The sequence below is a fragment of the Penicillium verhagenii genome (assembly GCF_028828195.1).
Source record: "Penicillium verhagenii strain IBT 33310 chromosome Unknown utg000009l_segment0_segment0, whole genome shotgun sequence".
Classification (NCBI taxonomy): Eukaryota; Fungi; Ascomycota; class Eurotiomycetes; order Eurotiales; family Aspergillaceae; genus Penicillium; species Penicillium verhagenii.
The window spans coordinates 389923-416491 of record NW_026643173.1 but is presented as its reverse complement, the minus strand read 5'-3'; the positions used below and the strand labels follow the sequence as shown (position 1 = coordinate 416491).

At 47.9% G+C, this 26569-nt stretch overlaps 10 protein-coding genes across 10 annotated transcripts; 7 read left to right on the top strand and 3 right to left on the bottom strand.

Annotated features, from left to right (window-relative positions):
• Window positions 1–377: 377 nt before the first annotated feature.
• Window positions 378–1265, bottom strand: N7466_009221 (exosome non-catalytic core subunit SKI6; the record flags this gene model as incomplete). The annotated part of the gene is made up of 2 exons (XM_057168610.1): window positions 378–891; window positions 976–1265. 2 exons carry the CDS (start codon window positions 1263–1265, stop codon window positions 378–380), a joined length of 804 nt encoding a protein of 267 aa, XP_057017316.1.
• A 403-nt stretch (window positions 1266–1668) lies between these two features.
• Window positions 1669–4884, top strand: N7466_009220 (putative DNA excision repair protein (Rad26L); the record flags this gene model as incomplete). The annotated part of the gene is made up of 2 exons (XM_057168609.1): window positions 1669–1774; window positions 1829–4884. 2 exons carry the CDS (start codon window positions 1669–1671, stop codon window positions 4882–4884), a joined length of 3162 nt encoding a protein of 1053 aa, XP_057017315.1.
• A 333-nt stretch (window positions 4885–5217) lies between these two features.
• Window positions 5218–6084, bottom strand: ssuA (RNA polymerase II subunit A C-terminal domain phosphatase; the record flags this gene model as incomplete). Its single annotated transcript, XM_057168608.1, has 1 exon — window positions 5218–6084. The coding sequence occupies one exon, from the start codon at window positions 6082–6084 to the stop codon at window positions 5218–5220; it is 867 nt and encodes a 288-aa protein (XP_057017314.1).
• Window positions 6085–6722: 638 nt separating this feature from the next.
• Window positions 6723–7535, top strand: N7466_009218 (nicotinamidase; the record flags this gene model as incomplete). Its single annotated transcript, XM_057168607.1, has 2 exons — window positions 6723–6800; window positions 6876–7535. 2 exons carry the CDS (start codon window positions 6723–6725, stop codon window positions 7533–7535), a joined length of 738 nt encoding a protein of 245 aa, XP_057017313.1.
• A 353-nt stretch (window positions 7536–7888) lies between these two features.
• On the top strand, window positions 7889–11405 carry N7466_009217 (uncharacterized protein; the record flags this gene model as incomplete). Its single annotated transcript, XM_057168606.1, has 12 exons — window positions 7889–8105; window positions 8237–8419; window positions 8476–8867; window positions 9448–9535; window positions 9589–9657; window positions 9726–9831; window positions 9907–10017; window positions 10081–10359; window positions 10447–10696; window positions 10755–11068; window positions 11134–11195; window positions 11236–11405. The coding sequence occupies exons 2-12, from the start codon at window positions 8332–8334 to the stop codon at window positions 11403–11405; spliced, it is 1929 nt and encodes a 642-aa protein (XP_057017312.1). The 5' UTR covers window positions 7889–8105; window positions 8237–8331.
• Window positions 11406–12333: 928 nt separating this feature from the next.
• Window positions 12334–13836, bottom strand: hosA (histone deacetylase HOS2; the record flags this gene model as incomplete). The annotated part of the gene is made up of 1 exon (XM_057168605.1): window positions 12334–13836. One exon carries the CDS (start codon window positions 13834–13836, stop codon window positions 12334–12336), a length of 1503 nt encoding a protein of 500 aa, XP_057017311.1.
• A 2860-nt stretch (window positions 13837–16696) lies between these two features.
• Window positions 16697–17697, top strand: N7466_009215 (isocitrate lyase/PEP mutase family protein; the record flags this gene model as incomplete). The annotated part of the gene is made up of 2 exons (XM_057168604.1): window positions 16697–16831; window positions 16915–17697. The coding sequence occupies 2 exons, from the start codon at window positions 16697–16699 to the stop codon at window positions 17695–17697; spliced, it is 918 nt and encodes a 305-aa protein (XP_057017310.1).
• Window positions 17698–19511: 1814 nt separating this feature from the next.
• aspf4 (allergen Asp F4) lies at window positions 19512–20606 on the top strand (the record flags this gene model as incomplete). The annotated part of the gene is made up of 1 exon (XM_057168603.1): window positions 19512–20606. One exon carries the CDS (start codon window positions 19512–19514, stop codon window positions 20604–20606), a length of 1095 nt encoding a protein of 364 aa, XP_057017309.1.
• Window positions 20607–22563: 1957 nt separating this feature from the next.
• Window positions 22564–22849, top strand: N7466_009213 (uncharacterized protein; the record flags this gene model as incomplete). Its single annotated transcript, XM_057168602.1, has 2 exons — window positions 22564–22589; window positions 22687–22849. The coding sequence occupies 2 exons, from the start codon at window positions 22564–22566 to the stop codon at window positions 22847–22849; spliced, it is 189 nt and encodes a 62-aa protein (XP_057017308.1).
• Window positions 22850–23649: 800 nt separating this feature from the next.
• N7466_009212 (uncharacterized protein) lies at window positions 23650–25306 on the top strand (the record flags this gene model as incomplete). Its single annotated transcript, XM_057168601.1, has 6 exons — window positions 23650–23671; window positions 23750–23995; window positions 24058–24345; window positions 24503–24919; window positions 24975–25148; window positions 25200–25306. The coding sequence occupies 6 exons, from the start codon at window positions 23650–23652 to the stop codon at window positions 25304–25306; spliced, it is 1254 nt and encodes a 417-aa protein (XP_057017307.1).
• Window positions 25307–26569: the final 1263 nt, after the last annotated feature.

Here is a 26569-nt window from a genome sequence, read left to right as displayed (position 1 = left end):
AGTTGAGTTGGAGTTGAAGGTGAATTGATGGAATTGATGGAAGTGATGGAATATCAACTACTGTTTATGGAGTATGAGAAGGGCGTACAGAGAGCAACGTAGAGGCACAAGATCAACCTTGGGAGAGAAGAAACAAGGTCGTGGATTGGAAAAAGGTAAACAAAGTGTCACGCGTGCTGATTGGGTAGCACGCATGGGAAGTGAGCAGATTTCACGTTGGACTCTTTTAAGATGAGCATATTAATGCGCTCGTTTGAGCAGATAATCCTATATCTAACGTTACGAGTGAAATTTCAAGTGGGAAACATAGTAAATTTCATTTTCCTTGACGCCGCCCATGCAAATAGTACTGTTATATCAGAGGGTATCGTAACGTTTTATGCCCGGCTCGATCCTTTGATCACTCCTTCCAGCAGCTCACGAATCTGGTCACACCCATCAATACCTACAGCTACCATCGTCTCGCTGTATGTACCGTGAGCCTTGGAGTCCATGATCATCAAAGCAACAGTAGTTTCGTCTTCCTCTTCCTCATCTTCCATACTACCTTCAGCCCCAGGCACCATAGGCGTAGTTGCAATAGTCAACAAAGGAAGCTCTTGTTCCTCGGGAAGAGACAGATCCAGTAGGGGGTCCAGCTCATCGTGTCGGGGATCCTTGGGTGTCGAAGCACTGCCGCTCATACCGGTTGTAACGCCGCAGAGCAGACCAGGCATGGGAATACCAGCATCAACCAAAGCCAAAGTACAAGCATTGATTGCGGCGGCGAGTACGGATCCATCGGCCGAGAGAACGGAGACATGGATGCTGATTGTACTGTGCGGGTAGAGATAGGTGTGTAAGTGTGACTGGAAGGTAGAACGGAGAATGACTGCAATGCGTGACGATATCCTGCAAGTTAAAATATACGAATTAGCATTGTTTGCCCTGAGACAGGCTGTTTATAAGCAAGATGCCGCAATTGGTGAAACATACTTGTCACCTCCTCCGCCTCTCCGTCTGCGGTCCACACCAGCAAACCCAGCAACGTTGACGTCCACTTCGACAACAGCTCCAGAACTTCCAGCTGAGTCACCTCCTCGACGGCCTTCCGCAGGACCATGAACGGAGCACATGATCGATGTATTTCCCATGGACAGGTAGGATGATCCGGAACTGGCGGGGTTGGTCGAGATCTGGGCTTGCAACAGGCGCAGTTCGTTCCACCGGCGGCCGTCCAGGCGCAGCCGGGTCAGAGGATACGTTGTAGAGGTATCGAGAGGCATCTTTGATGATTTATCCCCAGTGTATTCTAAAAGAATAGATCGTCCGTTATGGCGATAAGATACTCAAGAGTAGGTCCGTCTAGTAATCTGCGTGACGGGATAGAAGTCAGTCAAGACAGAATAAAAAGGCAGTGGCAGGACCACTAAAAGCTGAATCCGAAGTGATCGCGTACAATATTGGAGCCTCAATTCAAGCCCAATTGGGTGATACCAACAATGTAGAGCGCAGAGCTCGTGTGGGGAGAAGAGAAATGATCGGAGAGCTTTTTTTTCCATTTCGCCGATCGGGAATGACATCGCCCACCTTTCCTCTTCTCCGCCTTCCCGCCCTCTGCCTAAAACGCGCATCTACAGTCTACAACCTCTATGATCTTTCTAGTACAACTTTGATAATGCTGCCGAAATGGAGACCCGCCAGAATCTTTCCGAGGTCATTACCATTGACTCTGACGATGATGACTTGGAAGTGACGCGATATGTGAAATCAACCCCCACTCCAACTATTCAAAGTATGTAGTACTTGCATCCCAAAACGCGCTACCTGCAGCTTACATTCTAAAAAGCCAAGCATTCTGCCAGCGTCAAATCAGAGACCTCCACACCTCTCAGATTGAACTCCTTGGATACCCCTTCTCGTATCTCAGTCAATACCCCGGTAATAGTTGAATCTGAAGACAGTGATAGCGACGAGGGGTTCAATGATGGCGAAGCGGCATACCAGAAGTTCAAGGATCGCAAATCTGTCAAGCGCAAACAAACTGCTGCTGCAAATCGCAGAGCGAAGCTTCCAAAGTTTGCAAAAAAAGAAAAACCGGCTGATGATATGATCGTTGGCCTTGTGAAACCCGAAAAACCGACGCCCAAGCCCAAACGACCTATGAAAGAATATGGAGAAGTATCGTCTGAGGATGACTTGATGGAGCATACGCTTCCTAGTTACCTCAAAAAACGCCGTCTCAAGTTTGATCGGAAACAAGAACACCTTGAAGAGTATGGATTAAAGCTACCGCCTTCTTATGAGGACGTGGAATTTTCCGACGACGAGCGCCTTGAGCATCTGGAGGAGAGACCCTCCTTCCCGGGGAGGACACCAGCTCGCGAATACAAAGACATTACGTTACCCTTTTCCCTTGGCTTGATTCCCGCACCATTTGCGCAATGGCTGCGCCAATATCAAGTCGAGGGAGTGGCTTTCATGCATGAGAAGTTCATTTATCAGAAAGGTGGGATTCTCGGAGACGATATGGGCCTTGGAAAAACCATTCAGGTAATTGCATTTCTGACAGTGGCGTATGGCAAGACTGGTGACGAGCGTGATGCAAAGCGAATGCGCAAGATGCGCAGATCTGCTGATAAGCCATGGTATCCACGCACCTTGATTGTCTGTCCTGGAACTCTGATCTCGAACTGGGTTGCCGAGTTACGCAGATGGGGTTGGTGGCAAATTGAAGTGTATCATGGTGCCAGCAAGGATATCCCCTTCCAGACTGTGAAATCGGGTATGGCCGAAATAATGATCACCACCTACACAACCTATGTCAACAACAAGGGGATGGTCAATCTGATCGAATGGGATTGTGTAATTGCAGACGAATGCCATAAGATCAAAGAACGAAAGTCAGAAACAACCAAAGCGATGAACGAAATAAACGCCCTTTGCCGTATCGGTCTGACGGGCACGGCGATACAAAATCGATATGAGGAGCTGTGGACACTACTGAATTGGACCAACCCCGGCGTGCTTGGTCCGGTGACAACATGGAAAGCACAAATTGCAGAACCATTGAAGATCGGACAGTCCCACAACGCAACTGTGAATGAGCTCAGTAAGGCTCGGAGAACTGCCAAGAAGCTTGTCGAAAATTTACTACCGCAGTTCTTCCTCCGACGCATGAAATCCCTGATCGCAGATCAATTACCGAAGAAAAGTGATCGGGTGGTATTTTGCCCTCTTACTTGGTCACAAGCAGAGGCATATGAAAACTTCTTGGACAGCGATATTATTCAGACAATCAAGAACTCCACCGACATGTGCGACTGTGGACAAAAAAAGAAAGCAGGCTGGTGCTGCCACAGACTTATACCCGGCACGGGGAAAACATGGCAAGCCTATGTGTTCCCTGCTATACATGTGCTGCAAAAGCTCAGTAACCACCTTGCACTCCTCATTCCCCAAGGAAATGACCCCCAGGAGAGACAGGAGAAAGATAGAGAGATGCTAGAGATTGCACTTCCTGATCAATGGGAAGGTCTTTACCGCGCTAGGGACTCCATTATGAACTTTGCGAATCCTGAATTTTGCGGGAAATGGAAGGTTCTCAAAAAGCTGCTCAAGTGGTGGCATTCAAATGGAGATAAGGTCCTAATATTCTCGCACAGCGTACGTCTCTTGAAAATGCTTCAGATGCTGTTCACCCATACCAGCTACAATGTGAGCTATCTGGATGGATCAATGAAGTATGAAGATCGTGCGTTAGCTGTGGATGAGTTTAACTCCGACTCGAAGCAATTCGTTTTCTTGATCTCGACCAAGGCCGGCGGCGTCGGTCTGAACATCACCTCTGCCAATAAAGTCGTTGTGGTGGATCCTAATTGGAACCCATCATGGGATCTCCAAGCTCAAGACCGAGCCTACCGTATCGGACAAGTCCGCGATGTCGAGGTCTTTCGTCTTGTCTCCGCTGGAACCATCGAGGAGATCGTCTATGCTCGTCAGATCTACAAGCAGCAACAGGCGGAAATTGGGTACAATGCGAGCTCCGAGAGACGATACTTTAAGGGAGTTCAAGACCAGAAAGACCAAAAGGGCGAGATTTTCGGCATGCAAAACTTGTTCTCGTACCAATACGATAATGTTGTCCTCCGGGATATCGTGAATACGACTAACGTCGCTGAAAGTCGAGCAGGTGTCCAAGTAATAGATTTCCACTTTGAAGAAGATGAAGAAGTCTCTGGTGATGCTACCAAGTCCGAGGACGAAGTTATGAGCCAATATGCCGCCATGATTCGCGGTGAACAGGAGGACCTTGCGCCTAAATCACGGGTCACTCCCAGCGCCCAACACAAACACGACCCTGTGCAAGCAATTCTTTCCAGCGCAGGAGTGGAATATACTCACCTCAACAATGAAGTCATTGGTTCTTCCCGTGTCGAGGAGAAGCTAAGTCGTCAAGCGGAGCAGATAACAAACGACCCAAGTGCCAATTTTAAGGTCTTCCAAGCATCGTCACAAATGCAGCCTCATGACATTTCTCCGTTTGAGGAAGTTGACTATATACCACGCCCGAACCCACCGGACCATTCTGCTTTCCGTTTCAAATATAATCCGCCGGAGGATGTCAAAAGACGCCAGTTCTGCACCATGGCGCAGCGTTTGGGGTATGCCGATGCGACACAGTTCGCACTGGTCGTTGAAAGCATGACCCAAGCTGACCGGAGGGCTTGTCTTGATCGATGGTACTCGGAAAGACGCGATGCTCTGCTGCCGAAAGATGAGTTTGTCAAAGGCGAACAGATAAAGGACGAGAGGGTCAAGGACGAGAGGGTCAAGGGCGAATGGGTCAAAGATGACAAAGTCAAGACCGAGTGGGTGAAGAGGGAAATCAAGGATGAGCTGTGATTAGGCATCAAGGGCTCAATCCAAACCAAGCTTTCCAAAATACATGGTTGCTTGTTGCTACTAGTACGTGACACTTCGGGGGCAACTCTGGCGTTGATATTCGGGAATACGCGATGATACCCAATTTTGAATTCAGTCTCTTCAAGAACGCTTGCTACTTTTCATTTACGAGTGTAATATAACGTTAAGCCTCAGTTGGCTGGTGGTAAATTTCTGTTTGAAGAAGCCCAAATGTATTCAATGTTATATTAAGGATACTATGTAGTAGTGACCATAACTATGTCACTTGCTGTTAACTGGTGCACCAGGGGGTATCAGGCATCAAGATCGAGGCTATAGCCACGCCAGTGTCCATAAGGCCGGCAAATTGGGATTCAATTCTTGCCATTCCGCTAGAATCTCAGGAACCTTCTCGTCAAAGCTCTGTCGAGCCGCACCAGCCCCATTTTCCCATCCATCTGTCCCATGCTGCGTGCGCTGTGCAACAGCGGCGGTATTCAGTCGGTTTGCCAAATCTAAGATCGCTTTCCCTCCCACCAGCGCCTCTTCATGGTTATCCTTTATGTCGACATTGAAGACATGGACAGGACGATTGACCATTGAGCCTTTGGTCATCAGGTCGTCGACCACAGCATCCCAGCAGCGCTCTTCACAGGTGATGATGACATCGACGACGCCACCCTCGGCACCCAATGAGCCCTTGTCTCCCTTCGTGATGTGATCCATGCGTGGTGCGCCAGGAACCCAATCCTGGAAGCGCTCGGGGCCCCATTTGAGATTGCGATTGCGGTCCAGCATGTTCAAAATACCGTTGTTACGGTATAGTCGCTCATCCTTAGATTGTAGCTCCTCGTACATCTGATTGTAGGAAGTTGTGTTGAAGCCGTAGACATTGGGCTGGGTGATGGAAGGACCGGGGAGACGGACAAGAGAACCCGTGCCGAATGAGATGACAGGGAAGGCAGTGGGTGCGGCGGAAAGTCGAAGGTGCGCTTCCATGGACCGGTTGTTATTGGAGGCACAGACTGTGCAGAACTTCAACTTCCAGTTGTCGGTGCTGCCCTCTTGGGTAGGGGTAGATTGTGAATCCATTGTTTCGGTAGGAGTGGAGGATTCCGGTGGTGGAGGGGGAGGTGGAGGAGTTTGAGGAGTTTGGGGAGTAGAGGTTCCCGTGTTTACACGACGAGGGTCATATGCCATGATGGGAAATTATTGATACCTAAGGTATAGGTATGATATGGATAGACTAAATTGGGGACAGAAAGGGCCAATAGAAAATATAAAGAGAAAATTTTGATCAAGGTGGCTTGAAGTTGGGTTTACTATCTCCTGTAATTGACTATATTCTTGACGTTAGCAAGAGTATTCTCTCCATGATCATGTATAAAAACATAGATAGACAAGAGGTGTTTTTTCAGTTAAATGCGTATAAAGAGTTTGTCCGCATAGCGAAAGCTCAGACAGCTCCAATAAATATAAATTCATCACATGAACCCCCGACAAAAAAAAAAGCAGATAAAAAGCAAATTGAAGAAACATTATTCTTTCACTGACCTTGCAATAATCTTTCATTATCTTGGGAGTCTTACTTGTGATGCATTGATTGGGGCCGTAGCCCTTGAGAGGAGAAGAGAAAGCGAGGATTCGTTTTGCTGTTGAATTTCGCGGTTTTGATCACGCTGCTGACTCAGCTGGCCAGCTCCCCACTTTGCTTTTGTGCTTGAAACTTGAGCTAGAGAGCTAAGAGGGGTGCCAAGGCAGCAATACATCCTGGGCAACTTGAAACTCTTCAAACTCCCATGGTTTGAATCAATCCACGTCCCCTTGGCCTTGAAAGAATGGCCACAGAAATTGAGAATGGGCCTTTTGTGCCCGCTCTGATCGTAGTCGATATGCAAGAAGACTTTTGTCCGCCCGTGAGTGAACAATAGCTTCTCAACTAACAGCTCGAAGCTTGGTGCTGATGCGCAAGCTGCGATGCGCGTCTACAGAATGGTTCTCTCGCTGTACAAGATGGCCGGTCCATAGCTCCCTTGATCAACCACCTCCTCGCCCAACCCGGGTTCGTGTCGCGTATCGCGACTCAAGACTACCACCCACCAGACCACATCTCCTTTGCCAGTAACCATCCTCATCCAAATAACCGACCCTTTGAGTCATTTGTTGCAATGACAAACCCCCATCCGCCTCCAGGTCAAGAGCCAGAAACAAAACCCCAGCAACTTTGGCCAGTCCATTGCGTGGAGGAAACCCCCGGCGCAGACTTCATTCCCGAGATCGACGACCATCTATTTGACTTGGTGGTGATGAAAGGGAGACACTCGCAGGTCGAGATGTACTCTGCCTTTGCCGATGCATTTGGCAACATCGATCCGACTGTGACAATGCATTCGGTCACGGTAGATGTCACCTCTGAGCTCCAGGCCAAGGGAGTGACGGACGTCTTTGTCGTTGGGCTGGCGGGAGACTATTGCGTGAAATGCACAGCTATTGATGCGGTCAAGGCTGGGTTCCGAAGCTGGCTGATTGAAGAGGCAACGAAATGTGTCGTTCCTACTGGTTGGGACGAGGTCAAGGAGGAGCTTCTTATCGCAGGGGTTTCCGTAATCCATGCAGATGACGCGGTCCTTCAGAAGCTAGCGGTCGCATAGATGTCTAGTAGTTCAATATCTCAACCCAACCCCCTTTTTCTGCAGAAAGAATTCCAATCGGTTCCAGGATTGACCATAATGTACCAAATATAAACTGTTCAGTAACGGTTTATCAGCCTCCACACCAATCAAGGAGACCTTGTGGATTTCGCGGCATATTTAACCCCGGTGATCGACAAGACCAACTGTTTTTGGTATAAAATCGTTTATTTCGAGAACCCCTTCTTTCCTCTAACCTTCTTCCCCAACACTACTGCACGGTGACGTCGCTTTCAAGAGAGATTCATCCTGCAAAGCCCAGGCTACCTCACAACCTGAATGAACATTGGGGGCCTTATTTCTGCCTTTTCCTTATGATGCCTCACTTCGAACCATTAACCCCTGCTCTGGCAATCACTGCCATCGACGATAAACGAACCAGCGCCGATACGAACTCAGTCGCCCAGTTTCTCCTCGACAATGGCCTTGATCACGATAACTTGCCCTATTGGCTAATAAACGTACCTCAATCACAATGGACCGCCGAGTGCCCCAGCTTTCTCCAGAACCAATCAACAAAGAACATCCAGTGTCTTTCTATGTCTGATAGTCATTATCAGCGACAAAACTGGGAGTTGGTACAGGAAATAATCAGTTGAGTGGAGCTGAATCGACTAGTTTGCATATGTTGGGGGTTCCTTGGTCTTGCTGACTGTCCACAGGAACGAACCGGATTGATCGATTCCAACGCGTGCCCAGTGACCTACGCAAGTATCTGGAATACACAGCCCATATCAAAGCCCAGTATGGGTCGGTGATGCGATTCGTGGTTAAGAAGAGACTAGAATGGGGCGATGGAAACACCGAGGATATGAAGCCCAAGGGAGGCCCATTTGAATTTAGCGGTATGTACTAGACACTTCACTAGTCCCTTTTGTTTACTACTAGTATGTTCTTGCAGTACATACTATCTCCAACTTCCAAATGAATTATATGGCTAACAAAGGATCGTATTATTTTCTTCATTTGCCCACAGAGGATATCCGCATTCTACATAACGACTGGCCGTATGGCATTGACACTGACATTATTCACTTGGTAGTATGGACCAAGTTCGAGCTTCCAGATGATCCCATCTCGGGCAATCTTACCGACGAGGCACGAGAGGCAATCGATCAATATGTACAGCGTACCTTTTGCTCTCGTGTGGCGGCTGAGCAGGTCGTCTGGTTCAAAAACTGGAAGTCCCTCAAATCAGTCCACGCGGTCGAACACTTCCACGTCATGCTCCATCAGCCGGATCTGGCATTTGTGAGGGAGATCACCCGTGGAGACGTGCCGCTAATCGACCGGGTATGATTGCCATGGGTCCGGTACGATCGGAGAAGGATGAAAGGTGGATCTATATGGGCTTACAAGGTGCATGAAAAAAAAAACCTGCAGCCATATCCCCTTTTCCTCCGGCATGTTGCTTGAGTTGGCCAAGTTCCATTGCCGATAATCCCCACTTCTGCCAAGACGGTGCCCCTCATGATGATCAAAGATTTGTGTTGGGGAAGAGGAGACACAGCTTCAGGGTTGGCAACAGCTACAAGATGGAAATGACCAATGTAGCCTGTTTTTTTTTTTTTTTCATTTTCGGCTTCTTTTCAAAAATATTCGGTGTGTACTAGTAATCATCTCAAATCCTAGCGTTTTTTTTTAGTAGATCTCGGTTTTCTTTAGGATGAAACATAGATTCGACGTCACTGGCCTAATACTCTAGTCTAAGCCCGTTTCTTGACCTTTGAACTTTTTTTTTTCCCTCTTTTTTTCTACTCTCCACATTCTCGTAATCGTTTAATTCGACTCCAGAAAGAAACCTTGCATTTTCCCCTCCAGTGTTTCTCTTCGATTTCCAATCTTTTATTCCCTTTAAATGCTGTTGTTTTAGTTGTTCTTCCCCCCACAACATCCTACTCTTTCTGTCATCCCGAACGCAGTCATGCCGGTCCCGCACCTCCGCCGTTCTTCCATGGCCAGTATGACCTTTCCAACTACTCTACCCCAACAACCATGTCTGAAACACTCCCAGGTAGATCATCCGCCGACGAGGCTGCAGTTAGCGGCGACGAAGAGATCGTCGAGCCTGATCAGGGAAATGGTAACAATCCCCGAAACCTCCGCAGTCCAGAAAAAAAAGCCCACTAACTGAAGATGAACCTCCTCCAGTCCTCTCTCACATCATTTCTCAGCTCCGACCGGGCGCTGACTTGAGTCGGGTCGTTCTCCCCACATTCATTCTCGAGCCCCGGTCCATGCTTGAGCGGATCACCAAGTATGGACTTATTTCCCCAGCTTTGGGGGTTCCTTGGCAGCTTGGCCTTATTGCATAGCTGATCGTCTCTTCTAGCTTCATGGCCCACCCCGATACGCTCCTTCCCATGTCCACTATTGAAGATCCTGTCGAACGATTTGTGTCGGTGGTCAAGTTCTATTTGAGTGGATGGCACATCAAGCCCCCGTACGTTGCCCGCACCGTTTCATGTTCTTCCCCTCCGATCGCAGTCTGACATCATCCATGCAGAGGAGTGAAGAAGCCGCTGAACCCGATCCTGGGCGAAACTTTTACCTGCTACTGGGATTATCCTGATAATACCCGCGGATACTACATCTCTGAACAAACCTCGCACCACCCGCCCAAGTCCAGCTACTTCTTTATGGCCCCCGAGCACCACATTCGGATCGACGGAACCCTGAAGCCGCGCAGTAAATTCCTAGGCAACTCCGCAGCTAGTATGATGGAAGGTATCGCAACCTTGCGCATTTTGAACCACGGAGAGAACAAAGAGAAGGGCGAGAGATAGTACGTTACTTTTTTTCTTTTTTCTTTTGCGCTGGGGTATGCGTTGCTTTGTACCGGCCAGCCACAAGTACTAACAGACCAACGCAGTATCCTTACCCAGCCTAATATGTATGCGCGTGGTATTCTCTTCGGTAAGATGAAGTATGAGCTTGGAGATCACAGCTACGTTCGATGCCCGGAGACCGGTTTGGTAGCCGATATTGAGTTCAAGACTAAGGGTTATTTCTCGGGCACTTATAATGCTATTGGAGGTACTATCAAGAACGAGAAGACCGGCGACGTTCTATATGAGCTATCAGGAATGTGGAACGGTGAAATGGTCATCAAGGATGTTCACGTTAGTTCTCTATACTTCGCGTCTATTTGGAATAGACCAGGCGCTAATGAAATTACAGAGCCACAAGAAGGATGTTTTATTCGATGCTACCCACGCAAAGCACTCGAAGCCCGTTGCTCGTCCCATTGAAGAGCAAGGCGAGCGGGAGTCACAGCGTTTGTGGCAAGAAACCGTTCAGGCAATCATTACTCGAAACCACGAAGCCGCCACAGACGAGAAGACCAAGATCGAAGACCGCCAACGTGAGGAGGCTGCCAAGCGCGCCGATGAAGGTATTGATTGGAAACCCCGCCTATTCCGTGCTGTACAGGGTGGTCCTGGTGGTCCAGAGGAGGGAGATGAAGACCTTGATTGGATCATTAACGCCGAGGTGTAAGTCTTTTTTCTTGGATCTGTTACCTGACAAAACGTCCCGGAAGATTAACTCTGAATATCAGTGATTCTCACGACCCGGAACTTGCCAAGAAACAAATCCTAGCCATTGCGCCCATTGTCCAAGGTCAGAAAGTGTCATCTCAATTCCAGATTCCGCCATACAGTGCTTCGGTCCACCACCGTGCAGCGAGCGGATCCCCAGGATATCACAGCTAATACCGCCATCACGCCAACAGAGTCCGAAGCTGAACCCACTAGGCCAGAGATTGTGGAACGCAAAGATACCCGAACATCAGAGGTGGAGCAGTTTGTAGATGCAGAGGAGAAGCAATGAAAAGCCTAAAAATTCCTAATCGGATGAAGAGCTTTTCCTCTGCACCTCTTCTCCTGCCCCCTTTATATTCCACATCCTCTACAATCCTTTCAACCTAGACCCTCTTCACCATCCCGAGGGCCCTTCAGACGATGTGGACAACCCATGCAGACTCATCATCATCCCTTCGACCGAAAGACGGGCATCTACTAGTATGATGTTTCCCGTCCCCTTCTCTCCTTATATTCCATGTTCAACACAAGCGTTTCCCGGTCACGACGCCGCACCATTGCTGGATACCCGATTTTATGCTGGATTTTCCCAAAAGACAAAACAAAAGTACCAAACTTGAAAACGCCCTCGAAATAACAAATGAATCTTCATTAACTTCGATCATATTTTGGAATCAATTACATGAGCTGAACGAGGCGGGGGTGAGCAGTAATCTTTGAACGTGAGTTTCATTGTATCGTAGTAGCGAAGAACGAAGAACTGCATATGTGAATGGGGCAATGGAGCAGATGGAGAATCTAATAGTACGAAGCTTATGGTGGTCAAGGTCAAGTCCGAAACGATATATTTGATAAACAAGAGGGTTTCTTCACACAAAGCGCATTAGGGCCGGTCCTGGGGACTTTTTCATGGGATTTATTCAGTGTATGTCTAAGAATTGAATCATTTCGAAGATGCATGTGTTTGTCTTATTACATATGTCACTGTACAAAAGTACAAAATTCTTCCGGGATATCACGATAATAGAAAGAAAGAAAAAAACCAGTCAAACATCCGCCCAACATTGAAAAAGGAAGATGTCTTAACTCCAACCCCATAATGACATCCCAGCATAAACATACAGGCCTCTAAACCAGAGAGACTTCGCTTAAAACTCCCGATCCCATGAACCATTAACACCATGGAAAGATAAATCGAAAAAGAAGATCGAGCAACCTTAAGAATATAGCTCGCCTCTGTACCCAGCTCCCCGTTCAAGTTCACGCCGCCTGTTCCCACGCGGAATGGACCCTGTCGAGCCAGGACCACCTGCTGGACTGATACTGGATGCAGCAGCCGATCCACCACCCATAAGCTCTTCATACTCTTCTTCCATCATGGCAGTGCGTTCTTCGATTTCCTTCTCGGTTTCTTCTCGCAAACCGAGGATATCAGGGGGAATAAAACTCATCTGCACACTGGGGGCACCCTTGATATAGCGAAGTTGTTCATGAACATTTTCAACCAAATCATTGAGGTACGCACGGGTATTCTTATTTTCGATGGTGCGGATCTCAGAGAGAGGTGGGAAAAGTGAGAAATCCGGACCAAAGTGGTTGCGGAACCCTACCGATTCAGGGATCGTCGTGTCGATCGTCTGATCAGCGTCTAGCAGGATGGAAGTCTCGTGCGCCCAAGCACGGGAGACATTACGCGGTGTGTAGCCTCCACCGCCTACAACGAGAAGTGGCAATCCAAACAACTTGGTAAAGGCGACGCAGGCGCCGTGAGCGGTAACATTGAGATTGAAGCAGCCAAGTCGATCGCAACCCAGACTGTCGGCGCCACACTGCAGCACAATCGCACCGGGCTGGTAATTGCGGACACAGGCGCCAATGACCTCCTTGTACAGCTGGATGTATGGTTCGTCGTCTATCCCGTCATTGAGCGGGACGTTGATGGAGTGGTGAGCGCCGGGATTGAGCGGGTGGTTGGGACCCGTGTCTTCGGAGGCGCCAGTGCCGGGGAAGAAATTATCTTTATCGTATTTGTGGAAGGAGACTGTCAACACGCGATCTGTGGACCAGAAGGCCTGTTCGACGCCGTCGCCGTGGTGGACATCAATGTCGATGTACATGACGCGTGGGTGGTGACGGAGGAGCTGCAGGATACCCAGGACGATATCGTTAACGTAGCAAAAACCACTGGCCTCGGACTTTTTGGCGTGATGCAGACCACCGGACCAGTTGATTGCGATTTCGGATTGGTCATTGCAGAGCTTGCGGGCTGCGTCGACGGTGCCGCCGGCGTACAGGGCACAGTACTCGTACAGGCCGCTGAAGATGGGGCAGTCGTCACCGAAGTTGAAGCGGATAACGTTGTCACTTTGCTCGGGCCGTTCGACATCACCAGGCATCGCTTGTTTCAGGAAATCGAGGTAATCTGTTTCGTGAAAGTCGGCCATTTCTTCATATGTCGCTGCTCGCGCCAGGTACATGTCCATCGCGTGATGCATGCCGTACGCCATGACCAGCTGCTTGGTCAAGGTGAGTCGCCATGGTTTCATGGGATGTGACTGGCCAAAGTGGTGTGGCTCCACAGCTGGATTGGAATGCCATGACACGCGATAGCCTTGGGGGCGCGGTACTTTGTAGATCTGGCGCTCGTGGGTGACCTTCTGGTCGAGGCTTAGAGTTGTGGAGGGCGCGGCATATTCTTGGACGACGGAGGAACGAGCCATCGGGGGATTGGAAAGGTGGTTAAGTCAAGGGAGAGGCGAGAGAAGATAGGACTACTAGTAGTCTGTTGGCGGGCGCATTTCAGGATTAAAGGTGGATTTGAGGTTGCAAGAGTCGAAGGCCGCAGATAGCCCGTGCGGCTGTGCCTTTACCTCAAGGCGGTAAGAGCACGGGCCATGGTTAACGTTAAACGGGTAAATGATGAGTAGATGCATAACCAAGTAAGTACATAGTATATAACGTACAGCTAATATGAATATGTCTATTCTACAATCTTAATGAGGAGCTTAGGAGAGCAAAGACAATGTAAATCTGGTAAAAATGGGAGAGTAGAAAAGCATGCATACAAACATTGTAAGATAAGTATAAATAGCCTTGTAGTCTGAAAGGAACTATATGATTATACCCATTGCTCATCAATCTGAATAACTATCTTGATTGTCAATTATGTAAGACGCAGCTGCACATTGTTGATCTTGCATGCTGGGCAGTACTCAATACAGTAGGGCCAGTAGGGCCTCGCACTGATCTTGGTGTAGCTCGAGTCCTTTAGTCACGACTCACCTCCTTCCACCAATAATGATTGGTTCTTTTTTAAATTACATTTGATACATTCTAGTGCCCCAGAGGGAGTACTGTGAGATTTTGAGCTTTTCAAAATGCTTTTTGGGCTGGTGGTGAAGTAATTTATGGAAAATGGCGCAAACTGGGATACCCAAAAAAAATTATCGCTTTTTTTGCGCATTGCTTCATATTCCTTTTGTTAGTCAAAATCTCTTTATCTCAATAACACCAGCAGCTTTTTATATTTTTGCTTTAATAAATTACTGTGAGCTCTAAACACTTTACTAATAAGTTTTAAAAGTTTCGGCTAATTTGAAACAGTAATGGTGGTGTAGAAATAAATTTAAAAAGACATTTCGTAAATGGCTGGCAAAACATCCAGTGCAGCTCCAGAGCTTTATAGTCAGTTTATTCCACCAATAATCATTCTTTCTCTCTGTAGTCAAGAACTATATGATCCTAGTGACTCACACAGTATCACATATCACAACATTATGGATCATTTTGACCCAAGGGCCAAGTCATAGAACTAATCTATTGCTCAGCCCTGGAGAGAGCTGCACATGTGTGCAGTCCTGTTGTCCTTTCTTTCAATTAGGTAGAGCCTTCTGCAGTATATGAGTACATACGATGTACTACATATGATTGGTGAAGTGATCTACTATTCTAAGGTACATCGATGAGAATATGGAAATTTTGATTCAAGGAGAGTACCTATACCAGCACTAAGCAACGTTACCTAGTAGGTATGGATGCACGTATATTTGTCTCCGGCTCTTCAAACCTTGGAAGAAACTAATATAGGTATCATACCTAGGTAGGTTTTAAGGCTTGAGATCGTGAAGCCACATGTGCATATCAGAAAATACTAACTACTACAAGTGACCGAGCATGCACTAGTTCGTATTTTGCCTCGAGGCCCGCTGGCACATCTGAGAAAAAATCACAAGATTCGAGACGGGTATTGGAGGGGAGCCATCTGCGATGAGGAGCTTGAGTGAGATCAATGTCTAGCCCGTCGAGTTGGCAGTGGGGATATTGGTGGGCAACATCGATCAGTCACAATGCAGTACCGCACGCCACATCCGCGATTTTCTCGCAAATCTGATCTGTGGGGATGGAAGGGTGAATGTGGAAGCCCAATGCTTGGCGCCAAAGGTAGTGCTGTAGATTCAGTCTGATGACTGAGTGGTGGTTCTGTTGAAGAGCATATCCTAGGCCGTCTGCGAGGCGGAAACTGGCCGTAGAGTTGGCTGTATCGGTAGGAGGGCTTGAATCTGACATACCTAGTAGTTTTGAGTTGAGGGGCTGATGAAGGGGACAATACTACTATGTATTGGGTCAGATTAGCGGTCGATGCCCAGATGAGTTTTGTATACACGAATATCCACCTGAGCATGCAGCGCTATATGTAATGTATTCGTTGATTTTTAGCCCCCATAAACAATCATGAGAGGGGAAGTCGTTATCGCGTTTGCAATTTGAGCCTAGATCGCTTTTTGATAGGTAACAGCACACAAGGATGTCAATTTAGCGGAACAGAACAACCAATCGCACAGGATTACACCGGCCAGTGTTGAGTCACCGCAAGGGAGAATGGCTTTTTCGGCTCGCTGTGGCGGTTTTCTACAAAATCTTAACTCAAGCTTTGCATAAGCAACAGCCCCAGCCGCGTAAGTGGTCAGAATGATGACTTGGACGCAAAAAGGTTCCAAGGTTATTCATTAGAGAAATGTCGAGAGTCATGTAATCCGCCAAAGGTGGCGATGGGAAGACAGACCTGATTCAAGGCATGTACCCCGCTCAAGAAACTGCCGCGGTCGGCATAGAATCCCGAGGCGCTGCATGAACTGCATGAACCGCATGGCTTCTAGAAATATCAAAGCAATTTATCGATACAAAAATCTTTAATGTTTGATTGCAATTAGATCCATTTTGAAAATCCTGAGCTGAAAATTCTAGTCGCCACGCAATTCCAGATCTACTTCGGTTCTAACTCGGCGCCTCAGCAAAAACACCGAGTGCAATCATGACATAAGCCCGGTATCGGGCTCGGCACGCCGGCAGTGGGGAGAGCGCATCATCGACAAGAACAGTTCAGAGGTGGGGGGCGAGTGAAGAAATAAAAAAAAGGTTGGAGGGGCTACACGTGGAATGCAGAAACCAGAATATAAAATGTCATGACCGGAAGCGGACTTCTTGGATTTTCCAACTCTTTTTTTGTCGTTCCTAGTTCATCTGCACAGTGAACAACTGTATTGATTTTGGAATCCAAGTCAGTCAGTATCAACAGACGTCATGACGGTTAACCAAGGAGCTACCAATTTGCGACGGGTCCTCGCAGATCCCAATGGCATCGTTGTGGCCCCCGGTGTATACGATGGCATGTCAGCCCGGTTAGCACTTGCAGCTGGATTCGATGCGCTGTACATGGTGAGTGATGGGATGCTGTACAACCTGTTAGCCGAATAGTAGTCAGGACGAGGGCTAATTTGCGAGTGCAAAAAAAAAAATAGACCGGCGCAGGCACCGCAGCCTCTGTCCACGGACAGGCAGACCTGGGAATTTGCACGCTTAACGACATGCGCAACAACGCCGAGATGATCGCGAACCTCTCCCCATCCATTCCACTCATCGCCGACGCCGACACAGGCTACGGCGGCCCAATCATGGTCTCCCGCACAACAGAGCAATACGCGCGGTCCGGCGTCGCAGCCTTCCACATCGAGGACCAAGTGCAAACCAAGCGCTGTGGCCACTTGTCTGGAAAACAACTAGTTGACACAGCAACCTACACAACTCGGATCCGGGCAGCGGTGCAAACACGTCAACGTCTGGGCAGCGACATCGTGGTGATTGCGCGCACTGATTCGTTGCAGGGACACGGATACGAGGAGGCTCTGGCACGACTCCGAGCCGCGCGCGACGCTGGTGCGGACGTTGGATTCCTCGAGGGAATCTCCTCGCGTGAGATGGCAGCGCAGGCCGTGCGAGACCTTGCGCCTTGGCCTTTGTTGCTGAATATGGTTGAGCATGGGTCTACGCCGTCGATTTCGGCGAAGGAGGCGCGTGAGCTCGGATTCCGTATTATCATCTATCCATTTGCGACAATTGGACCCGCGCTCGTGGCTATGCGAGAGGGGCTGGAGAAACTGAAACGGGATGGATTGCCGGGTCTGGATAAGGAGTTGACGCCTCAGATGCTCTTCAGGGTATGTGGGCTAGATGAGAGCGTGAAGCTAGACGCGGAGGCTGGTGGAGCAGCCTTTGACGGTGGCGTGGACTTGAGTGAGACCTGATCTATTCTGTAAATGGAAATGGATTGTTCCCAAGGCTGTGTATGGTGTGACTCTGTTGCCTGGTCAATATATTGGCTCACTCGTCATTGTTCTGGGTGTGGGAAGGGAGTGAAGCGGTTTGCCGCATCTGTAAATAGCAACATCTCCACCTAATTGAAGAATTTCTTATTTCTCATTTTGGAAGATCAAGGCGCGTGAATCCGGAGATGATAAAAATAAACAATAAACACGAGTGACAAAAATACTGATTAGATCATCCGTTTCAGGATTCAACCAATGGAACATTTGAACGGATCGTCGATCGCACAACCAAGGAACAGCCGCGGTGACCCCTGGCATCGAGTGTCGATTTAATTTGCCAAAGCTAATCTTTCTCGGAAATTGCGCTTTCACAGTAAATAAATGCCATTTGGATCAGTTACAGAAAATGAAGGGAATATTATTCTGTACGTTTCTTTTTGCATATTTCCATATTCTCAGGATAACGATACATAGTGGCGATAAATTCGAAGAATTCAATATCTGTTAATATCTGTTAATATATTGAGACGCCATTAAGGCCCAGACTGCATAAAGTTTAGTCAAGTCCGAAACGGCACGCTAAATTGTTAGCCAAGGCGTCCAGCCCGTCTTGCATTGCAAGAATTTTCTTCGGAGTCGGGAAAAGTGGATGGATCATGGAAGGCTCAAACACGGTGGAGCCGGAAAATTCTAGCGACCTTCGAGTCCAGGGCAAGTTTTAGGACCTTGCTGCCCTGCACATTGGACACCATTCGCACGACCCCTTCTTAGGGGACCCAGTTGCCGGGTTTAGGGGATGGAGCCCTTGACGCATATCGCCCCCCGCTAGTCGATCGCTATGGCCTAGGCCAGTGCACAGTAGATAGGGTTGTTGCCCGTCGAATTTGAAAATTCAAATGTGGATTGTCATTGATTTACACAACAATTGATGCGTTGTTTATGTTGGGCGCGTATGGGGGTTGGACACGAAAGGACTGGATTTGTTGACATCACAGGTACGGTCTGCATGGACCCGTGTTGAAATACTCCGAGGGATTTGCAGGGAGACACGTAAGACAGAGCATGATTGGTCTGGACTGGGCGGTTGTGGGGAATCTGGCCATGTTGTGGCTGATTCCTCTAGTGAAGATGGGGATAAGTGAAAGGGTTCAGTTTTTCAGGGTCAAAGGGTTCAAGGGTTTTTTTTTTTTTTCATTAAGGGTCTGGAGTTAACATTCCAACATTCCTCCCCCACACGTGTTTGACATTTGAAGATATTCAGGATTTTTATATAGAATCCAAAGGGAACAATTACACTTTGACGCTATCAAAAAGGAAATTTCCAAATTAACCGAATATGGAGATGAATAGTGAGCAGGTTTCCCTCCACAACACGGCTTAGGTACAAAGTACTTGATCTTCGCCCACAAAACCAGTAATGGGTCCATGTACCCAGTACAGGGCCAACGGAGGTCAGGGGCCTCGATTGTATAAGATCCACAAGTGGATTCAGCCAATAAAACAGGATCAATGGACTGGATGGCGTTCAGGAACCACCAGGGACCACCAGGAACCAACCCAATCACAGGCAACAAGCCCCTGATCCGGGTTGTGCGTTCTCTCCCCCCCTCAAGTAGTAAATAATATCAACCCTCACCTCTCCCTCCTTCATCACTCAAGGGCCATCGTTATCCCACACTCTCTTTTTTTTTTATTCTTCTGTTCTTGAATTGGAATTCGAGCTTGTTTACCTTGCTCAGTCACTCTTTAAACCCACTTTCCTTTTCGAAAAAAAGAATATCACAATTCCAAAGATGCAGTTCAAGGATTCCATTCTTTTGCTGACGGCCCTGTCCGCAGGCTCTGCCGTTGCTCGCCTCCACGGCCATGAACGTCGTCACGCTCACCCTCAGATCGAGGAAGTCGCTCAAGAGGTTGAGGATGTCGCGGGCCCGGCTATCACTCCTGTCGCTGAGTTGCCTTCCGAGTTGAAGGCTCGCGCTGTCGGTGATGAGGTCTATGCCACCATCGACGGTGTTCTCGAGTCCTGGATCAACGAGTGGGCTGGCGACATCGCTGCTTCCACCTCCACTTCGTCCTCCTTCTCGACCTCCACCTCCATCTATGTCGCCCCAACTACCACTGCTCAGCCCACCACCACTTCCACCTCCGCCGTGGTTGAGTCCACTACCTCTGCCGTCCCTACCACTGCCTCCAGCAGCAGCAGCAGCAGCAGCAGCAGTGGTACCTGGTCCGACACTCCCTCCGATGGCACTTACAGCCGCTCTGGATTCGGTGACTCCACTGCCAGCAAGAGTACCGGATCTCTGGATTGGGACTATGTCGGCAACGTCGGTAGCCCCTGGGGTAGCAACATCATCCAGGTCGCCGAGTCTAGCGCCAGCCAGTACAAGCACGTTCTCCGTTTCGAGGGCAGCAACACCGATGACTGGACCGTTGTCTTCTGGAACACATACGGTCCCAATGGCGAGATGGATGGTTTCTGGAGCCCCAACAAGGCCCTCGAATTCACCCTTGCTCCCGGTGAGATCGCCTACGTCGCCATCGATGACAACTCTCAGGGCGGTTGGTCTGCTGGTCAGGGATCTGTTCCCGTCTCTCTCATTGGTGAATGGGCTGGTACCTGGGGTGAGTTTGACATGAGCAGCGAGAAGAACGACGGTTTCTCCGGCTGGGATGTTTCCTCCATCATTGCCCAGCTCGCCGGTTTCGACGTCCAGGGTATGCGCATTTGCAACCACCTCGGTGCCAGCTGCTCCAGCATTGCCACCGGTCTGGCCAGCCTCCTCAACGCCTACACCAGTGCCGACCAGGGCAACCCCTCGCTGGCTGTCTCCCAGAGCAGCGGTGCCGTCCGTCTCATCGTCCAGCTTGACTGGTCCGAATAGATGCTCAACAGTTATCTCTCCATGTCAGCGTGATCCTTTTTTATTCTTACCCTTCTTGCGCAAATTTCCCAGCCGACGGTGGCGCCTTGATATTCTTCCCATTTTCACGGCCACCGGCCAATTTTTCCATGGACTCCTTTTTGTCCAAGGAAACACATGGATATCTTTTGTGATCTATGTTCTTTTTTTTACGATTCTCTGTACATATACCACATGGGTTAGTTCATATCGACGGTTATTTTTTTTTCCACCTTCATTTTCGAATTCTGGTATTCTTTTCCTCTTCAGTCCTTGAATATTAGATATTTGGCAGACAATTTTAATGGCTTTGCTGTGTTGCCACATAATATTTGAATAGGATCTCTTTGTAACTGTTGAAAGTAGTCAAAGAAAAACCTGAGAAGTAACTCAACTTACCACGGGTTCGAGGGCCAACAACCTTGGGAAACAACAATGAGGTCAACATCTTAATTTCTTGAACTGTCAGCAGCGATAAATGAGCGCCTTTAAGAACAAAGCCACGCTTAGAATATCCTTCGTTCTATACCACAATCAAACCACGGTCATATGCCATGTACCTAAAATAACCTAGTATTTTAACGGGGATCAGTAGGAGAGGAAAGGAAGCTGAAGAAATAAGCTGAAGAAAGATTGAACCACTAAGAAAGAGAAGAAGTGGGTGCAAGAATTATCTAACAACAAAGAAAAGCGCATGTGGCGACTTAAGCGACTCTCTGGTATAGGCAGCGCGCAAAGTAGACGTCCAACCATAGCGCAACAATGTCACGACTTAGCGATACTGTAATAATATCACGACTTAGCGATACCAGTAGCAAGTCACGACTAAGTAACTCTCTAGTATAGGCAGCGCGCAAAGCGGATATCCAACTATAGCGTAACAATGTCACGACTTAGCGATACTATAACAAATTGCAATATCACGACTTAGTGATACTGCAATAATGTCATAACTTAGCGGTACTGTTAGAGTATGGTGTCTCCCAGGATGTGGGGCACATCTGGTGCACCATAGTTTTCAGCGTAAGACTAGTCCGGATCAACCATGATCGCTGTTATTTACGTCCAAATGACGGCAATTTTATTTGACGATGTTAAACGAACCGAGCCATATGCTCGTCTAGCACGGCCCAAAGGAGCAGAGGCAATGTCAAGCATCCTGAAGACACCGGGAGCTTGATGGAATGCGCTATACGATGGATCCGCCAGAAAGAAGCACGGCAGACGCTTGAGCTCAAGTGCTGGGTATTGATTGGTGTGCGCAACATTACTCAAGTGCTCAATATGATTGGGTTCATGGCTATTTCGTCACTTTCCTCTGCCTGTCGACAGATATAAGCAACCATACTATTTGGAATGCTAGCACGATCCCCAACATTCAAATGAATAATCTCGAAGGTGGCTATCAACTCGGTGCAGTGTACAGCAAACTACTAGCTAGTGCCATCCTCCCAATCACATTATCGGAAAAATATATCAACCTGTCCAAACTGCACAACCATCTTCGTTAATCCTGCCGAGATCATCTGCTGTGGCAATGGAAGCAGTAGTGATTGGGACCCCAATATAGCTGTTGGGCATTGGTCCCCAAATGCCGACCCTGCAACTTGGACAGTGCGTAACTGGCAACGGAATTTCGCTGGAAAATGGATTCACGGCAATGCAGTAACAATAACCAAGCGGAATACAGATCAAAATGGCTACTGCAATGTCGACTTACTATTTGTTGAGGTTCCATCTGTCACGATAATGAATCAATTGATTGCAGGCCAATCGTCGAGTCAGCCGACATCTGGAGGCAGTATCATTGTGAACCCGTCAAACGGCGAGATTCAGACCTTTAGTATACATAACAAGCCAACCGAACGAGCTGATCAATTGAAGCATTTCGGATAATTTCTTGCCACATAACAAAACTACCTTCAGTTGAGAGACGGGAATGTTCTACTATAACGTGACATTAAGGTTAGTCTCACATTCCAGCGCTCAAGATGACATCAGTAATGGCACATGGTAACTGGTACAATGCTTGCTAACAAGAATGCCTTCTCTCTTGTAATAGTTATGGTCGGCTATTCATGGCATCTGTGCTCACTGCAGCCGACACTCTGCACCTCGGTGGTGCCGAGCATATTGGAGCCTACAGTACCGAATATCTAGATGACAACACCTATAACATCCGGGACGAGATCAACAGCCTAAACATGGATTTCACATGTGCATGACATCTGCCATGTACTCGACGGCAGGCAAGGACCCATCAGTACTTTTGAACGGCGAAAGATACTCTACACTCGCGCAGAAAACTTTCACAACTTTCTTGCAGCACTTCGTCAGCAGCAACGTCTCTTTAAGCACAGGCGGCTGGACATATTGGTACTCGGTTCCGGAAGTGCAAATTTCCTACCAGTGTTGCGAGAGATTGAGTCGGGTAAGCTCTTGCCGGGTGATTATGAAAATCTGCGAACGCGACTAGGCTGGTTTGTTGATGAAGCCGGAGAATTGAGGTGGGGAAACGAGATGGAGGAGAGTTATGCAGGAGGGGTCTGGTATTCATTGGGTTTCTGAGCCACAGTTCTCCAAGGAGAGGAGTAGTATATAAAACATTTGAACGTGAGGGATGGGGAGGGGAATTTATAGATCCGCACATTGTATTATGCACAACTCAAGTGCTGTTGACAGTGTTTTCTGTACAACATCTGGAGTCAGGTGATTTCGATCTGATCTAGTCACACGTGAAACACGTTACATTAGTTCGGACAATATGACTGGCATGTTCGTGATGATCAGAAATTACTATTGATTCTGAGCGCAAGGGGCAGAAACTCATGCACACCTCCCAACCCCGCACATGGATTAATTTCCCCCCATCCTCAATACAAAACGGACTGCATTTCCAGCACTCGAGGTCTGATCTCGAAGACGCTTTGAGCGTACTCGATTGCCAGTTATAGAACTTATAGCCATGGATACACAAATGTGGGGACAATCATGGCGATCATCAACATGGTTTACTGTCACAGCAATGGCTGCGGCGCTATTCACCGGTACCGGAGCCTGCCTCTTGTTTCCTCCATGGCCGCATGCACATGTGTTTTTATTAAACTAACTTCTCTCATCAACAGATACATTTCTAGCCAGCTTCGTCGTTCCTATCCTCCCCTACATGCTCGAGGGTCGCGTGGGCATAGATCCATCCCGCACACAAAGAACAATTTCATGGCTGTTGGCTGAAAATGCGGCAGTCAGTGTGATTATTCGGATGCCGTTAGCGCATTTTGCGGATAAATCTACTTCGACTCGAGGCTGGTTTCTATGGGCGCTGGGTATCGCCTTGGCCAGTACCATTGCGACGGCATTTGGATCATCTTGTATGTCTGATATGTATCGCCGTCATGGATGGAGTAGGTGGCTAACTATGCATTACTTATAGTGCCACTGCTGTTTATCAGTAGATCAGTGCAAACTTTGGCCAGCAGTATCATGTGGGTAGTGGGATACACGACAGTGGCAAACACTGTTTCGCCTGAGAATACTGCAAAGACCTACGCCATGATATCCATGGCCGTTTCGCTGGGTTCCTCAACTGGACCTATGATATCGGGTATTCTATTTCAACTGGCCGGGTACTGGGTAGCATGGGCAAGTGCTTTTGTGATCCTGGGAATCGATATGGCCTTTCGTCTGTTGATGGTGGAGAAGAAAAAAGAGGAGAAAACCGGTATGTCTCATGCTCCCTGGGTAAAAACCTCAACTCTTCTTTCTAATATTTCATTTTGAAGATTCTACTGGCACCTCAGTTACGGTTTCTGAAACGTCGCCTCTGCTCTCCAACCATTCCGATCAATCATCTGAGATTCATACGACACCCGTTACAGGACCGAATTTCTATTTTTGCATCTTTAGCAAGGCCAATTTTGTTGCTGGCATATACTGCAGCATTATGTTTGGTATTTTGATGACCACGTTCAATGCCACTGTTCCCCTGCATGTTCGTGATGTATTCGGCTGGGGTAGCATGCAGTCTGGTCTTATGTTTGCTTCTCTACAAGCCCCTCGTCTCATTATGGCTCCAGTTGTGGGCTGGTTGAAAGATCGCTTTGGAACACGAATGCCAACTACATTTGGATTCGCTATTTTGGCTCCGTCTCTCTGGCTACTGGGTCTTCCCGGCAGTGCACAATTCCCATCTAAAAGCATGGAGAACTGGGGGCCTACGCTTTATATACTAGCAATGACTTTGGTTGGGTTCCAAAGTGCATTTTTAAATGGATCAGGGATGATTGAGGCCACAGGTAAGTCAAAACCAAGGTCCCAAAAACACAAACATACTCACTGACTCATTCATAGTGGCCGTGAGAGAACTCAAGGAAGATTATCCTGAGGCTTTCGGGCCCAATGGAGGAAAGTCACGAGCTATTGGAATGGCTGGTCTTGCCTGGACAATCGGGACATGCATTGGCCCTGGTCTTAGCGGAATACTTATCGAGAAATGCGGATACTATGTTATGAATTGCGTTCTAGGTGAGTATCTCCCGATATTATTGGTTCATATTTCGTTGCTAACTTTCGTAGCTGGACTGTGTGTTCTATCTAGTATCGTTGCATTTTCTTTCTTGCCTTCGAGAACGACTCGGGTTGAGGCCCAAAAAGTCGATCATGAAGCACCTACTCGTCAGTGATATATGACACGGCAGCGAAAGGAACAAACCAGGCCAATATCAATCAAGAGCACGAATAAAGTGTACGTACTATGGTTGTGTTAATTGCATAGAAATAATGCTGTCTATAGCAGACTCACCCATGTGATTTTTTCCCGCGTCCATAGGGGCTTTTATTGATGCTCCTAATCAGGACTAGTACTTGCCCAGCTCCGTATTTTATTTTCTGTTTTTCTCTCTCCAAATGTTCTCGTCCACAGTCATCATACCACCCGGTTTCTGGACCCGAACTCTATTGATCTTTGCATTCTTCGGAACCACTATTGATTGCAATTCCTGTCCTATGGAGATTTATGGATTTATGATGGGGCATGGAATTGCAATGCCTCTAGACACAACTGCACGGGGCCCTGGGTTGACGATTCACTCTTGTCGGGGCTTTCCGTTCAGGCCAGCGCGTCGCACGGAGTACTACCCCTGGGTTTACGAAGGCTCTCTCAAGTTTAGCTTGAGTGCTTTTCTCTTTCATTTCGGATACTTTCATAGGTACATTGAATTCCTGCATGTAATCTTGCCATTGATTGCGCTCCTGACGAGATTGATGGAGTTTAGCAGGACGCAATGTAGCATGTCGAAGAACGGGAAAGCAGGGGACTTTATAGGTGATTACAGTGAACAGATGTGAAAAAAATAATGCATCAAAACCACAGCGACTTATCAGGTCAAGCTGTGAGTGATGATAAGATAGAATTCAGACAATTTCGATACTCAAAATCGGTCAGTATAGTAGTAGTAAAATAGCAGATATCCCAAAACACGAAAACAGAATTGTTCGCTCATTGACCCAAACAAAAAACAATACCCACGCTATCGCTATGCATCGCAAATCAGAAAATCAAAAAGAACAGGTCAGAGGGCCTCTGCGCGAGAACCGTCCGGTGTATATCCTGCAGCGAGCGCTGCTAGGAGGAGGGGGTGTACAGTAGTATGACACGTGTCAAGCTCCCGGTGGTTGACAGACCCCCGAAGAAAACATAGGAAGAGGCGAGATAAAGGGTAAAGGGGAAGATAAGGTAGGAGAAGAAGAAGGTGGAGGAGATGAGAGGAGAGTAAGAGGCGTATAAAAAAACACAAGTCCGGGGGATCATGAGATGAGAAAGATCAGAAATTGATCATCCCAGACACTCAGAAATTCCCCGGAGTTGAAGGGAGTGTAACCGCCAGAGAAAGAATTCCAGCGGACGGGGATAAAAAAAAAAAGCAAAAAATAAAAGACCCAAGGAC